Consider the following 16,002-nt stretch of genomic DNA (forward strand, 5'->3'; position numbering starts at 1 on the left):
TTTTTTCCCTTTGTCTTAGTCAGGGTTTCTATTGCTTTGAAGAGACACCATCACCACGGCAACTCTTTTTTTTTTTTTTTTTGGTTTTTCGAGACAGGGTTTCTCTGTGTAGCTTTGCGCCTTTCCTGGAACTCGCTTTGGAGACCAGGCTGGCCTCGAACTCACAGAGATCCGCCTGGCTCTGCCTCCCGAGTGCTGGGATTAAAGGCGTGCGCCACCACCGCCCGGCCTCCACGGCAACTCTTATGAAGGAAAATATTTAATTGGGGTGGTGGCTTACAGTTTCAGAGGCTTAATCCAATATCATCATGGTGGGACATGGCAGTTTGCAAGCAGGCATAGTGCTGGAGAAGGAGCTGAGAGTTCTACATCTTGATCCTCAGGCAACAGGAGTGATCTGAGACACACCTCTTCCAACAAGGCCACACACATCTCCTAATAGTGTCACTTCCCTATGAGCTGATAGGGTCCAATTACATTCGAACTATCACAGCTATCAAGTAGGATTTTCTTTAAGCCAAGATCTCATGTAGCTCAGGCTGGCCTGGAACTCCCTTTGTAGACAAGGATGATCTCAAACTTCTGATTCTCCTGCCTCCACGTCGTGAGTGCTGGGATTACATATGTGGAGTACCATGTATGTCTTATTTCAGACATGTATGCCAAGACCTTATACATGATAGGCAGGCACTCTACCGTCTGAGCTCCATTCCCACCTAGGACGTCTTTTTTGATAACATTTTTTCCACAAAGACAGTCATTGTCATGTGCCCATCATGGACTCTGTCTTGTACCCATGAATAGTACCTGGAGAGTGTAATACTTTTATTCAAGTCGGTGCCTTTCTGGTTGGTTGTTTGGTCAGTTGGGTTTTGGTTTGTTTTGGCTTTTGGCTTTGTTGTTGCTGGTTTTTTTTCTTGTTGGTTCTTGGTAGTTTCTTGTTTGTTATTTGATTTTTATTTATTTATTTATTTTTGAGACTGATTCTCAGTTTAGCCAGGCTAGTCTTGAACTTACCATGTAGCCAAGGATGACTTTGAATTTCTGCTCTTTCTGCCTCTACCTTCCGAATGCTGGAATTATAGATGTGTACAACCACACTTGATTCCTTTCTTTGTGTGCATATACGTGTGAGTTCAGTGCGTGCGTGTGTGTGTGTGTGTGTGTGTGTGTGTGTGTGTGTGTGTGTGTACACGTGCATGTGGAAATCAGAGGTCACTCTTAGATGTCTTCCTCAATTGTTCTCCATTTTATTTTTTGACACAGAGTCTCTTACTGAATCTGGAGCTCACTGGCTTGACTAGGCTGGCTGGCCAACAAGCTCCTGGGACGCCCCTGTCTGCCACCCCAGAACTAGAGTCACACTGTGCCTTGCTTAAATGTGGGTGTGAGAATCAGCCTCAGCTCTTCACGAGTCTCCAGCACACACTTACCAGCTGAGCTGCCTCTCCAGCCTCTTTCTCTTTCTAAACTTCATTTTCAAGGGGTTGTTTAGCATACCTTGCCATAACTGTAAAGTGTAAATATAAGAGAAGTACAAGGAAAATAAAGACTTGGGAAGCTGCAAAGGCTACTATGTTAAACCCAAGTGCCTGAGGGTGCTGCTCTTCCAGAGGACCTGGGTTCAATTCCCAGCAACCATGTGTAGTAGTGTACAACTGCCTATAACTCCAGCTTCAGGGATCTGAAGTCATCTTCTGGCCTTTGTGGGTACCTGCACACACATGTCAGATAGGCACACAGACGCAACACATTCAAATAAATGAAAATAAAAACTGTGAGCTAGGGAGATGGCTCTGTGGTTAAGAGCTCTTACTGCTCTTTCCGAGGACCTGGGTTCAGTTCCCACCACCCACATCAGATGGCTCACAACCACATGTAACTCCAGTTCCAGATCTGACACCTTCTGACCTTGTGGGCACCTGCACACATGTGCTACACATAAAATTATACAGGGACACACATACACATAAATTAAAAATTAACAAATCTTACTTTTAAAAAATGAAAACCAATCTTTAAAAAAAAAAGATTATCCCTTCTTCCTCCCTTCCTTTTTTCTCTTCCCTTCTCTTCCTTCCCTCTGGTCCCTTCCTCCCTCCTTTTTTCCCTCCCTCTCCTCTCCTACCTCTGTCCCCTCTTTTCGCTTTCTTCCTCTCTTTCCTGCCTTGAATATGCTGGGCAAACACTCAGCCCCTGAGCTATACCCTAGCCCAGAGTAAGGCTTTGTTGACTAAGTTAGGACAATTTGAAATCATTGTTCAGTGTGTGTTTGGAGTAGAACTGAGTTATTCATCCCCAGTGGCAGGCATCCTGTATCTTGGGAAGCATCCTAATGGCTTCTGACTAGCCCTCTGCAGAGATGTCTGGCCTGAGATCCAGAAGCAGGCAGCATGCTGTCGGAGGCATGGGCTGAAGGCCTTGGCCAGCCCGCCAGTGTGCACTGGTCTCTCCATCTCTGAGCTCCATCACAGTGCTCAGAGCTGTTCCTGGAAAGTAATGGGCGGTGACATGGTTACTCTGTTTTCTCTCTGCCTCAGGAAACTTCCTGTGGACCACAGACATGGCAGCCTGTGTGAAGGAGTTGGTCTTCCACCTCTTGGCTGAGCTCTTGCGTACAGTACACAGCCTGGAGCAGCGGAAACACCCAGCTGGCCTGTCCTCCTCTATCGCCCTCCAGCTCAATCCCTGCCTGGCCATGCTGATGGCCTTGCAGTCAGAGCTGCACAAGCTGTACGACGAGGAGACCCAGAGCTGGGTCTCGGGCAGTGCCTGTGGTAGCTCTGGAGCAGTAGCCGTGGGCGACCAGGGCAGGTTTTCAACCTACTTCCATGCTCTCATGGAAGGCTGCCTGGCAGTTGCTGAAGTAACCCTGCCTACCAATATCAGTGTCACAGCTAGTGGGGTGACCTCAACGACCACCCCAAACCTCAGCGACTCCTCCTCCTCCTCTTCTTCCTCCCCGGGACAGACACCACAGAGCCCTAGCCTCCTGTCTAAGAGGAAGAAAGTCAAGATGAAGCGGGAGAAGGCCTCCTCCTCCAGCAAGCGCCAGTCTTCCCGTGCCGCAGATGCGGACTCCACCGTGCTCAGCATCGGGGGGAGCAAGCCTGAGGACATGCTGTGGTTCCACCGTGCCCTCACCTTGCTCATCATCCTCCGGCACCTTACCAGAAAGGATCCGCAGGGCCTGGGTGTAACAAGTGATGCAATCGCCGATGCCTGCCAGGCCCTAGTGGGCCCCACTGCCCACAGTCGCCTGCTAGTGATCTCGGGCATTCCCACACACCTGGATGAAGCTGTTGTCAGAGGTGCTATCCGCAAGGCCTGCAATGCCCATGGCGGTGTCTTCAAAGATGAGATCTACATCCCACTGCAGGAGGAAGACCCCAAGAAGCCAAAAGACAAGGCTGAGGGTGGCGACAGCAAGGTTGAATCTGAGAAGTTGCTGGGGTTCCCCAGTGTGGACAGCTTGGAGGGGAGCACGTCCAGCAGCCTGGCCCCCGCCATGAGCATCAGCGCCTCAGCTTCTACCAGCCAGGCCTCAGTCTGTAGCTCCCAGGGTATCTCGCAGACTGCTAGTGACCTCTCAGTAGACCCGCTGCCCTCGGGCCTGGAGCTGCCTGTTCCTCCTGTCCTGTTGGAACCCCATGTGGTGTCCAGCCAGGAGAGCCTGGACATTTCCTTGTGCAGCACTGGCAGCCTGGGTAGCCTGGGCAGCCTAGGGGAACCTCTGGACAATGCAGAGACAGCATCTGTTTCAGACGTGGGCTCCATGTACACGGTCACTTCCCTGGATACCCAGCCCCTCACAGCGCGCCCTATCAAAGGCTTTGCAGTGGTGGAGGTAATAGCTCTTAGCCTTGAAAGCCACTCAGCCTTGATCTGGCCAACATGGCTTCTCCAAGCTGCTTCCAAGGAGTTAACTAATAGGCAACATGGGGTTCTGGGGAGCTCCTGGGCAACTCTCAGCAGCTGCTTTTCTTGAGGTCAACTCTAAGAGGGACTTCCAGTCTGTGTTATCAAGCATAGGCAGTTCATTGATGTGAGTGAGGTGAGGGTCTCCGGCAGGTACACTGGAGGACCATGGCAGTGTTTTGAGAGGCACTGTGTTGGCAATGTGAGAATCACCTACACTGAGCTCCAGGCACGCTGAGTGCAGGTGCTGTGTGTGACCAGGTGAGAGCCACTGCAGGTGCCATGTGTTTCTTGGGCCACCTTGTTTAGAAATGAGGCATCTAATGACTTCCTGCACTTTTGCAAATGTTAGACTCCAAGGTAAAATCCAGCACTGGGATACAGCACTTACTTACTGTGCATGAAGCCCTGGGCATGTGACCCAGCACCACTGTAAGAGGAAGTGCCCTCTCCTTTGGCTACAGAAAGCCCAAGGACAAGAGCTTCCATCAGTTGCTCTCCTGGCTGGGCTGTCTTCCCAGGGACTGGCCAGTCTTTAGGCTCCAGAGCTTCCCAAGTGAGCCGTTCTGTAATGGCCACATTGGCATTGGGAGGGAACTTCTCAAGAAGGCAGGCCAGCAGTGCCCGTGTTCCTCCAGGGCAGATCCATCCAGAGCCCAACCTTTTTCTTTGTTCATACAGATAAGGTCCCGAGCCAAAATTGAGAAAATCCGAGCAAGTTTATTTAACAATAACGATTTGATTGGCTTGTCAAGTCTGGACGGTGAGGATGAGTTGATGGAAATGTCTACAGAGGAGATTCTGACAGTGTCTGTGGTGAACCAGAGTCTGTTTGACACTCAGGGGAGCCCAGGGCTAGAAGACTACTTCAACGACAAGTCCATTAAAGGTGGGCTGTAGGGTGTGTGTGCTTAGTGTTTGTAGTTTTTATTTTTTAATTATGTGTACTTATTTGTGTGTGAGTGTGCATGCCCACCATGGTACTCACATAGAGGTCAGAGGACAGCTGTAGGGGTTCATCTTCTCCTTCTACCTACCATGTGGGTCCCAGGGATCAAACTCAGGTCATCAAGCTCGGAGGCAAGCACCCTGACCCACTAAGCCATCTCGCCCAGATTTTGGGTTTTAAAATAGAGTCTCATGTAACCCAGGTTGGCCTTGAATTCAAGTGCTAGGATTACAGGTTTGAGCTATGTGCTTTTTTAATTTAATTTTTACTTATTCTTTTGGTGAGCAGTTTTAAGTGTACAGAAATTCTTGAGCCCTCTGCTAGCTGACAGTGGCCAAGTATGTGCATCTCTATAGGATGGAACGAACACTTGAATTCAGCCCAGTGCACAGGGCTTTGCATTGAGGGTGGCTGGGAAGCCACAAGCCATGTCCCAGCCAGCTACCCTGAGAAGGGCCCTCCTGCTTTAAGCCCCACTGTGGGCTTCCTTGTCACAGTGTATTACTGTGCTCTGTCCTGTGTAGCCACAGACAGGACTACTTGTGTTTACAGGGTTCATGTCTCACTTTTACAACTAGCCAGGGGCTGGAGCATTGTGTCAGTGCTTAAAAGTACTGCGGCTCTTCTAGAGGACCTGGGTTCAGTTCCCAGCTCCCACACAGTGGTTCACAACAGTCTGTAACTCAAGTTCCAAAGGGTCTAATGCCCTCTTTTGACCTCTGTATACACCAGGTACACATGTGTTACACATAGATACATTCAGGCAAAACATTCATACACATAAAATAGTGAAATCTTTAAAAAAAAAAAAAAAAAAGAAAGAAAAATCTGACCAGGAAGAAACAGTTCAGCATCTTGCAGTCCCAGCACTTGGGAGGCTAGGGCAGGAGGGTCGCCTGAACTCAAGAGTTCAATACCAGCCCGTAAGACCCCATCTCAAAAGCAAAGGCAGAGTGGAGGGCTGCCAAGATGGCTCCGTGTATAAATGTCCCCGCCATCAAAACTGATGATCTGTGTGTGGTCCCCCAGTACCCACGCAGTGTAAGGTGAGAACCAGCGTCCACAAGTAGTTGTCTTTTGACTTACACATTTGTGTCGGTGTGTGCACAAACACACATACGCACACACTCAAAAATAAATGAATGAATAAAAAGCTAAAGGTTCTTCATCCCAGGCCCCATCCAGCAAATATAAAACAGCACTGTTGATATGGTAATATTTTGTTAGTCATAAGGTTTGGAGGGAGGTGCCTTAAATTTTGTGCCTGAGCAGCTGTCTGGCTGCCCCCACTATTCCTTTGAGAGTGTATTTTGCCCCTCACCTCCGCAGATGAACAGCAGAGGATTTTTAGGATGCCCAAGGGCTTCCTGTTGTTATTGCTTCCTAGTCTCCCCCATTTTGAATACAGAATACACTTTTAGCTCCTGACTCTGTTGCAGTCAACCATTCTGTTGACAGTGTTCAAGGCTTTGATAATGCAGATGGGACGCTTATTTTGATGCCACCTCATCCCCTGCCCCACCCCCTATCCCCCGCCCCAGCCCCAACACACACAATGGTCTCATATAGTCCAGGCTGGCTTCAGACTCACTGTGTAGCCAACACTGATCCTGAATTCCTGATCCTCCTATTTCATCTTCCCAAGTGGTGATAGATTCCAGGTGTGGGGCACCATGCCCAGCCTTAGAGACCCTGCTCCTCTCCCTGGGCACTCTGCCAGTTTCTCATGTTCTCTCATAGCACAGTGATTCACTTTCCTGCTCTGTCGTGCAGCAAGCCCTGACTGCTTAGGTGTTTTTTTACTGCTTTCGATTGTCTGGTACATTCGTGCTGTTTAAATTAAGATCAGCTGGGGCTGGAGAGATGCTCAGTGGTTAAGAGCACTTACTGCTCTTGCAGAGGATCTAGGTTTGGTTCCCAGCACTTACATAGCAGCTCATAACCATCCATGACTCCAGTTCCAGGGGATCTAGTGCCCTTTTCTTACCTCCTCTGACACCAGGCATTCATGTGGTGCACATACTTAAATGTAGGCAAAACAGTCATGCACATAAAATAAAAATGAATCAATCTGGAAATAGAGTCAGGCCGAATGGTGGTGCACACCTTTAAAAAATGAGAAAAAAAAAGACTAAAGATTAGCTTTGGGGCAAGTAGGCCTGAGAGCACAGCAGCTGATTAGGAGGCTATCGCTTCCTGGCAGCTGTAGAGAGTTCAGCAGGCTGGCCCAGAGGACATGCTCAGAGGGCTGCATCTCACTGCAAGGAAGTCTGGGTATGTAACTAAGGTGAATGCCTGAGGATGAGGACCTAGCTAACTATTTCCTCCTAATTTACTCAATCATCTACCTATACAAATGTGTGGTTGTAGACAGTGAGTGAAGGAATTTGCTGTGAAAACCTTGCTACCTGAGTCCAACCTGAACCCATATAATGTTGAAGAGAGGAAACTGCCTCTACAAAGTTGTCCTCAACTCAACACATATGATGTGGTACACATACCTCTTTTATGCGCGCGCACGCGCACACACACACACACACACACACACACACACACTCATTAATTAATATTTAAACGTGTGGTTGCTAGCCAGGTAAGAGGATTAGAAATTGAAGAACAGCCTCACCTACATGAGACCTTGTCTTTGAAAACAAAACACACATTTACTAGAAAAGATGCTTGCAGGGTGTGTCCTGGCATAGTATGTTTATGAAAATTATTTGGCCTTGTCCTTTTTTGAAACAGGTGAGAAATTGGTGCCTGGGGCCAGAGAGGTCCTGACAGAAATATTTAAAAGCTGCGCCCACTCAGAGCAGACGCTGAGCCTAACACCAGCGAAACCCATCAGGGTCTCTGACATCTATCTTAGCAAAGAGCAGATCAACTCCCAGAGCCCAGGCAACCTCCTGCACCTCTTCTTCACCAACGTCCGGCCCCCAAAGAAGGTGCTGGAGGACCAGCTCACACAGGTAGCCACCCTCCACATAGTCTCTGTGCTGAGCCTGGCTGCTCTTCTAGGCTGGCCTGAGACTCCCCCTGTCCACTTGTGTGCTCCACAGATCCTGAGGAAATATGGCGTGCCCAAGCCTAAACTGGATAAAAGCAAGTACAGCAAAGCCGGGAAGGAGCAGCACCCCGTAAAGGTGGTGAGCACCAAGCGGCCCGTCACCAAGCCGCCTGCCAAGGACAAAGCTGTGCTCAGCAGTCTCAGGTGCACGCCCAAGGAGCTTGGGAAGAGGGTGGCTGTGGTATGGCCTTCCAGCAGGTGTCTGAGAGACTGCGGCATCCCTGGGGCAGCCAGGCACGCCAGCTGTCTTCTGCTCTGCTGCTGAGGTCCCTTTAGTACTCCACCTCGTCCACTGCAAGTTACCATTTCACCTCACCTGCAAGGGTAGTAAATCCTGGACCGTGTGGACTGGCAGGCAGGCAGTGTGCACTGAGGAAACATCGCAAGTGTATACTTCAAATAAGTCATACTTTATCCGTACACATAAAGCAGTTGTTTTAGAAAGCTTTTTTAATGCATGGAGGGAAAGACTGATTGGGGCTGGGACCATAGCTCAGTAGCAGAATGTGCATTCAACATGTGCAGGACCCCAGGTCCTTTCATTTATATGCATGTATCATTTTCTTTCTTTTTTTTTTTTAATTTTTATTTTTCAAGACAGGGTTTCTCTGTGTAACAGCCCTGGCTGTCCTGGATCTCACTCTGTAGAGCAGGCTGACCTCAAACTCTCAGAGATCTGCCTCCTGAGTGCTGGGATTAAAGGCGTATGCCACCACTGCCCAGCTGTACGTATCATTTTCTTAACTGGCATGAAATCCAGAAGAGGCGGAGGCAAAAAGATCACACGCTCAAGGCCTACCTGACCAGAGAATGAGCTCTAAATTGCCTGTCTCAAAACAAAAAGCCAAGAGGACTGGGGATAGCCAGGCCTGGTGGTGCACACCTTAAATCCCAGCACTTGGTAAACTGAGGCAATAGGATCTCTGTGAGTCTGAGGCTAGCTTGTTACACATAGCAAGTCCCAGGCCAGCCAAGGCTGCATAATGAAACTCTGTCTCAAATAAATGAATAAATAAATAACTAGGGCTGGGAATGCAGCTTGGTGGTAGAACATTTGCCTGGTATGCATGAGGCTCTGGGTTCACTTGCCAGTACTGCATAAATGAATGAATGAATGAATGAATGAATGATAACTTCAGAGTTTCCTTCCCAAGACTGTTGTATTGTGTTAGAAGCCTTCCAGAACTGTCTATGGCTACACTAGTGAATATATTCATATGCAGATGTGGTTACTGTGCACAGTGTGAGCACCAAGTGCTGGGATTAAAGACATGCACCACCACCGCCCGGCTTAAAATAATTTTCTTAAGACTAGTGAGGGCAGGGGTTGAACATTTGGGAATGGAGATAGGATCAAGGATTCAAGGTCAGCCTTGGCTACATAGTGTGTTCCAACTTATACCATGTGAGACCCTGTCTTAAAAAACAGGGTCTTACTATGCAACCTCAGCTAGGCTCAGACTAGTGATCCTCCTCCATCAGCCCAGGAATCGCTGGCACTTCCTGTCATGGCTAGCTTTAGTTTATGACTCAAATCCTCACTGTCCTGATAGTCCTTGCACGGCAGATGTGTCTAGAAGAGTTGTGTGAGTGACCCGAGATATCCTCCACCCTTTCATTAACCCACTGTGTGCAAATGGCCCTGTCCTGCAGACTCCCCAGTGCTGACAGCACTCGGTGCTGTCCATGTGCTGCTCGGTACCGCTGCCCTGTGGTCTCTCGGGAGCATTGAAAATGTGAGTGCAGCTGAGAACCTGAGCTTGTGAATTACTCAGTTTTAGTTAATTTAATCTTAGGTAGCTAGTCTTGCTACTGGTTCCATTATTGAGCAATGTCACTCTGAATATATAGAAAATGTTTGAAAAGAGTTTCAGGAGTTCTAACTTCTTAAAGCATTGGTTTGTCTTTGTAATGTGCTCAGAACAAAGCCTTCCACTCAGCCCTAGGTGACCCCTGTGCCATAGTTGGGGTGTGTGAGGTTCTGTGTTGCCTGTTGGGAGGTGATGTGGACATGCACATCCTAACTGCAGTGATTTGGTCTGTAGCAGGACTGCATTAAGTGAGAAGAAGCCGACTGTGAAGGCAAAGTCACCTGAGAAGAGCAAACCAGATGAGAAGGATCCAGAAAAGTCACCCACCAAAAAGCAAGAAGGTGCGTATGTTCGTGGCTGGAGAGCCTCTTGGCCAAGGCCTGCCTGGACCGCTCCACCCTCTGGATGACCCAGCTCTTTATGCTCCCAGCTCATTTGAGTTGCAGTTGAGATGGGAAGTGTTTATGCAGATGGCGGGAAGTATCCCTGACTGCCAGTATTGTGGCCGTCAGCTTAAGGGAGGAAAAAATAAGGTGAAGAATGGATAGTTACAACCGAAAAGTAAAGGTGTGGGAATTTGCTTGAGGTTCTAGAAGGTACTTGCCTGAACCAGTGAACCAGCCTCCTGGTATCTTGAGCACAGAGAAAGCTTTCACTGTGTAGGACCTGCTGCGTCAACCTTGTGTTTCTGAGACTTGGAGAAATAAGGGATGGAAAGCCATGGCACAGCCTGGGTGGGAGGCTGGGTCACACTGTGATTAACACTGGGGGCACAGCGAGGGGAGCTAGGCAGAGGAGGCCGCAGTGAAAGGCAGTGAAAGGCCACAGTGTGCAGGCTTCCCGCCCCATGACTGCACGCTTGTTCCCGCCTCTGACTGCATGCATGTGCTGTGTCTTCAGTTCCTGAGGAAAAGTACCTGACTCTAGAAGGATTTCACAAATTCGTCATCGACCGAGCCAAGCAAGACATCCGCAGCGTCTGGAGGGCGATCTTATCCTGTGGCTATGACCTTCATTTTGAGAGGTGAGAAACTGCCCTCGCTCTACGTTGAATCCGGGATAGAACTGCTTTTGGCAGGCAGATGTCTCAGCTGTCGTCCTGCTGAGGGTCTGCTCTGTCTGTCTGTGATACTGTGGCCTGTGAAGCTGCTCCCTCAGTTTACATGATTGTCAAGTGATTTTTTTCTTACCTCTTTGAAGACAAGCTGTTCTTTTCTTTCAAATCTTGACTTTTGGTGCCATTACATCCATGGCTTAAACAGCAGACACTTCTTCATGCAGTTCTGGAGGCTACTAGGGCCTCCCAGTGACCAGCATGTGGTACCCTGCTTATATCATCTCATTCAGCCTTTCCCTGTCCTTGCATGGCCTAATCTCTGCTTGCTTGCTTGCTTGCTTGCTTGCTTGCTTGCTTTTCCCTTCCTTCTTTCCTCCCTCTCTTCCTCCCTCCCTCCCTCCCTCCCTTCCTCTCTCCCTCCTCCCCTCCCTCCTTCCCATCCGTCCTTCCTTCCTTCCTTTCTTCCTTTATTTTTGAGACAGTGTCTTACTATGTAGCCCTGGCTGTCCTAGAGCTCCCGACATAAACCAGGCTGGCCTTAAAGGCATAGAAATCCATCTGCCTCTGCCTCCTATGTGCTGGAAATAAAGGCGTTAGCCACTATGCCTGGCTCTACTCTTTTTCCTTAACAAGATATCAGGCCTGTTGAATTGGGGTCCACTTGCACGATTTCCTTTAGCTTTAATTCTGTAATTATCTTAATTATCTCTCCAAGTATTATCACAGTGCATTTAGGGCACACAATTTAGTCCGTGACAAGGACACGGCTTATTCTAAAGTCTTCCTCAGATTGCCTTGGGTCTCCACTGTTCCCCTTCCCGTGAAGGTAGCAAAGCAGGACTTGGACAGATCCCATGGACTCTGCAAGGAACAGGGCTCCCTCCTGTCCACAGGTGAATCCCGAGTAAGCGGGGAGTCTTCAGAACTGAGGGACTCCCCACTTTAAACCATACACAGGTCCCTCAGCCTTGTCCAGAGTTGGGCATGCTGAGCCACAAAGAAGTTGCTGTCAGATTTCAGAGACTTACTTGGCAGAGGCAATCCCATGATCACAGAGTGCATTTTCCAGGTTGCAGCTTATCCATTGCTTTCTGAACATGCTGACCCCTGTAATTTTACCAAATGTGGGAAACCCAACCCCATCATTGTGGTCCTGGGGGACTGTGTTTACACTCTACCCTGATTAGGGAATCTGCTTACTATTGTAGACATTAATTAGGTTAGAGGGACTTTTGGGACTATGAGCTGTACTGTAGGTGGGAGGGGACTAATGGGACCATCAGTGGAATCGATAGTGAATATTCATTGTGCGTGACAGTGGAAGGGCCTCCCTTTTCTTCACCGACTGGTCTAAGGACAGCCACAGCTAATGCCAGCTCATCCCACCAAGTGGGAGCTGGGCAAGAACTCTCCAGTGAGAAGGACCTTGGCTGTCTGAGCCCCTGCGTGGGGCGGAGTTGGCTTCTAGTGTAAAGAGAAAAATGCTGCACCCTCCTACCCCTCCTGAGATGCTACGGCCAGCCTAGCACATGACCCCTGGCTGCAGGCAGCCCAGCCTTTCCCAAGCTGACAGCTCTGTGTTTGTGTGAGAGGGATGTGCACACTCACCACATAGCTGTTCTGATGATTATAGCCACAAACAGGAGACACCCTGTGGTTCTCTCCGGGTTAGCCGCTTATAACATTCAGGAACCATCTCTCCCCATGTGGTTTAGAGGTTGGTGTCTTCAGCCCTGTTGAAGACGTTGTCAGCAGTCTTGAGTTTTCCAATTTTTCACACAATGGATGTTATGGGGTCCCATGCAGTCATTCCCATGGTTGCCCAGAGTTCCATTGCTAGGTACAGCACAGTTGAGACAGCAGTTTCCAGGGATGGACATGCAGGCTGTACCCAGTGTTACTGCAACTACAGCCTTGCAGTAAAGCCCTTTCGAGCACACCTTGGTCTGTCCTAACCACTGTGCAAGTAAATGCTGGAATGGGGTCACCTAGTTGAGGGGAACCGTGTTGGTACCAGCAGTAGCTGACCACCAACCAGTACACGTGGATGAAGTAGGCACCATGGTGTGTGCTTTACAGGCAACCTCTCATTGAATTCTTGTGACACGGAGACACCAATGCCATTCTGAGCTCATGTTATGGAAAAGTAAACCCAGGCTCAGAAGTGGGTGTGCTTTTACCCCAGGTCACTGAGTGGTCCCCATGTCTCCTGAGGACCCCATACCTCAGCCTCATAAGAGGGAAGCACTTGTGCATGTGGGCTCCCAGACTTCCCACAAGGCTACCCCATGCCCACACTCCTGATCACGTACTTTGAAAGAGCTTTCCCTCATGAGGAGCAATCTGATCCTCCCCCAAATCCCTGAAAGGCAGGGGTTACATGTGGCTCTCGACAGTGCCTTACCGGGTGCCTCCCCTGTCCTGCCCCAGGTGTGCCTGCATCGATGTCCGACATGCACAAAAGGCCTCCAGGAAGTGGACGCTGGAGATGGATGTAGCTCTCGTGCAGTACATCAACAGGCTGTGTCGTCATCTTGCTATCACGCCAGCACGGCTCCACCCTCACGAAGTGTATCTTGACCCAGCTGATGCCACAGACCCCAGGATGGCCTGTCTCTCAAGTATGTGGCTTCTAGGGTTACTCCCCCTTGCTGCAGAAATACTTAGGGCTCCCCATGTGCATCAACTGAAAGGGAAGAGGGAGCTCTTACTCTGGCCACATTAAACCGTTTTAATTGTTTAATGCTCATTAAAACAAAGCCCAGGTGGGGTAAGGAGCTCAGAGTAGACAGAGATCCCTGCCACCATGCCCACTGAGGTCAGGCTGCTGTGAGGTGAGAGGGTCAGATCTCTGCTGACCTGCAGTAGAAGGACTGTCCATCAGGGAGGGCAGTGCATTTTCCTTAAAACTATGAAATGAACAGCAAGAGAGCACTAGTGAGCCACCACTCCACGCGGGCATCACCCTGGCAGAGCCCAGGCAAGGCTGCACACAGGCACCACCCTGGCAGAGCCTTTCTGAGCAAAAACAGAGGAGGAGTGGATGGGGGAGGAGAGAGAACAGAAGTGGGAAGAAGGAATGGGAGGAGAGGAGGGAGGGGAAACTGTGGTCAGGGTGTAAAATAAATAAGTTTATTAAATTATAAAACAGAAACAAGTAGGGCCGAGAGTGTAACTCAGGAGCGGAATGATTGCCTGGTATACATAAGGTCCTATGTTCTTTCTCCACAAAAACTCTAAGACCATATGCAACCCTGAGGGAAGGATAGGGGTAAAGTTTGCATTCCTAGGGCCTCACCCCTGTATTTGCTTGGTACTGGCTTGTGTTCCTGGGGAGCCCCTCACTCACAGCTCTTCCAGGCTCCCAGGATAAAGCCAATGGAGGGGAGCCCCGACCCCACTCCAGTTGTCCTTCCTAGGAGCAGACGCTGTCTGGCTTGGCTGGCACTCACCCTGACCACCTTCTCCCTGCAGATGTGCCTATCGAGAGCTTGCGCCTACGCTTCGCACTGCTCCAGTCTCTCAACACCACACTGGAGACCTTCTTCTTGCCCCTGGTGGAGCTGCGTCAGACACCCATGTACACGCACAGCATTGCTGCCCTGCTGAAGGAAGCAAAAGGTCAGTACTGGGCCTCCCTTAGTGCTAGCAAGCGGGAGGCCCACCCCTCACTGCTGGCAGGCAGGCCTCTGTCAAGCAGCAGGTTCCCAAGAGAAGCTAATCAAAAGTAGCCTGAGCTTGAAAAAGAAAACTGTAAAAGTTGAAAGCATTCAGAAATAAGGTTGGTGCCATCTGCCCAAGGCGCCCTCAGGAACTAGTTAGTGCAAGGCTGTCTGTCCCATCCTTTGTTTGTGCACAGCACATCATATGGATAGGGTGGGGCAGAGACAGGTGGGTTCAGGGGGCTCACTGGCCAGACAGCCTAGCTGAATCAATGAACACCAGGTTCAGTGAAGGACCATCTCAAGGAATAAGACCAACGGTGAAAGGGGAACACCAGCATCCTTCTCTGGCCTTTCTGCATGTTTACACACCCACACAGGGACACACACACACACACACACACACACACACACACACACACACACCCCAAAAAATAAAATGAGCACCAGTAGAGATGCCTGATGTTGACCTCTGCCCTCCCCATAGGCACACGTGTGTTCCTGTACCACACACATAAAATAGATGGCATTTTACATGGTGTGTTTATCTCCCACTTGTTTGTGTTTCTGTGACACCTAGGGGCCTAACTAGAAGACTTTCCAAAGGGTTCAGGGGTGAACATGGCCTCCCCTGGGTTGCAGGGGTGACTGGGAATGAGGAGAAGCAACTACATCCCACCTCTCTCCCACATTTCCCTCTTCAGGACTGATCTTCTACGACACAAAGGTGACTGTGATGAATCGGGTTCTAAATGCCACTGTGCAGAGGACAGCTGACCATGCAGCACCCGAGATCACCTTGGACCCACTGGAAATTGTGGGAGGTAGGACAGGCTGCAGTGCTTAGACAAGCTGGCCCTGAAACCCCCAGAAAGGGCGTGGAGAGTGGCCGCGCAGTCCCAGCCCTTGCTCTTCGGGCTGCCTCTGTCTGTGTACTAGGTCCTGATGCTCCAGGGAGGGCCAAGCAGGGTGCTTAGCCTTCCTGTCCCGGTGCTTCTCCTCTCAGGCTGTAGGAGGGTGCAGAAGTCAGTCTAAGTGGGAACGTGTCCTGGTTCTATAGTTAAGGACAGGGTTGGTGTAGCCCAGAAACAGACATGAAGGACTCAAGGGGGAGGAGCTAGGTGGGAATTTTGGGGAAAAGCCTCTGAGAGCCTCTAGGTTGGCTGCCAAAGTACCACATATGCACAGAGGGAAGAAAGGCTGGCTTGGGCTGACCAGGCTTGAGTCTCCTAGTGAAGAGGCATGGCGTGGCCACCGAGCTTATGATCTGTTCCCTTCCTCTTCCAGGGGAAATCAAAGCCTCGGAAAACTCCTACTTCTGCCAGGCTGCCCGGCAGCTGGCCTCCGTGCCATCTTCTCAGCTCTGTGTCAAGCTGGCCAGTGGTGGTGACCCCACATATGCCTTCAACATCCGCTTCACTGGGGAGGAGGTTCATGGCACCAGTAAGTGGCTCTTGGGTGGGGTGCAGATGCACAGACGGGGTGGGGGGTGGGGGGACACGACTGAAATCCCAGGAGAGCCCTGTCACCCCAGTCAT

The 16,002-nt window shown here is 49.9% G+C and overlaps 1 protein-coding gene across 1 annotated transcript in view; it reads left to right on the forward strand.

Moving 5' to 3' along the window:
* The window catches only part of Hectd4 (HECT domain E3 ubiquitin protein ligase 4), a 164,259-nt gene that overhangs the window by 139,230 nt on the left and 9,027 nt on the right, over positions 1–16,002 (forward strand). The window contains exons 55-64 of the mRNA XM_059249761.1: positions 2,541–3,847; positions 4,600–4,807; positions 7,613–7,836; positions 7,927–8,078; positions 9,980–10,086; positions 10,646–10,769; positions 13,233–13,423; positions 14,277–14,423; positions 15,169–15,288; positions 15,752–15,907. Coding sequence (XP_059105744.1) covers positions 2,541–3,847; positions 4,600–4,807; positions 7,613–7,836; positions 7,927–8,078; positions 9,980–10,086; positions 10,646–10,769; positions 13,233–13,423; positions 14,277–14,423; positions 15,169–15,288; positions 15,752–15,907 — 2,736 coding nt within the window. The remainder of the gene's footprint in view (positions 1–2,540; positions 3,848–4,599; positions 4,808–7,612; positions 7,837–7,926; positions 8,079–9,979; positions 10,087–10,645; positions 10,770–13,232; positions 13,424–14,276; positions 14,424–15,168; positions 15,289–15,751; positions 15,908–16,002) is intronic.

The sequence above is a fragment of the Peromyscus eremicus genome, chromosome 23 (genome assembly GCF_949786415.1).
Source record: "Peromyscus eremicus chromosome 23, PerEre_H2_v1, whole genome shotgun sequence".
Taxonomy (NCBI): Eukaryota; Metazoa; Chordata; class Mammalia; order Rodentia; family Cricetidae; genus Peromyscus; species Peromyscus eremicus.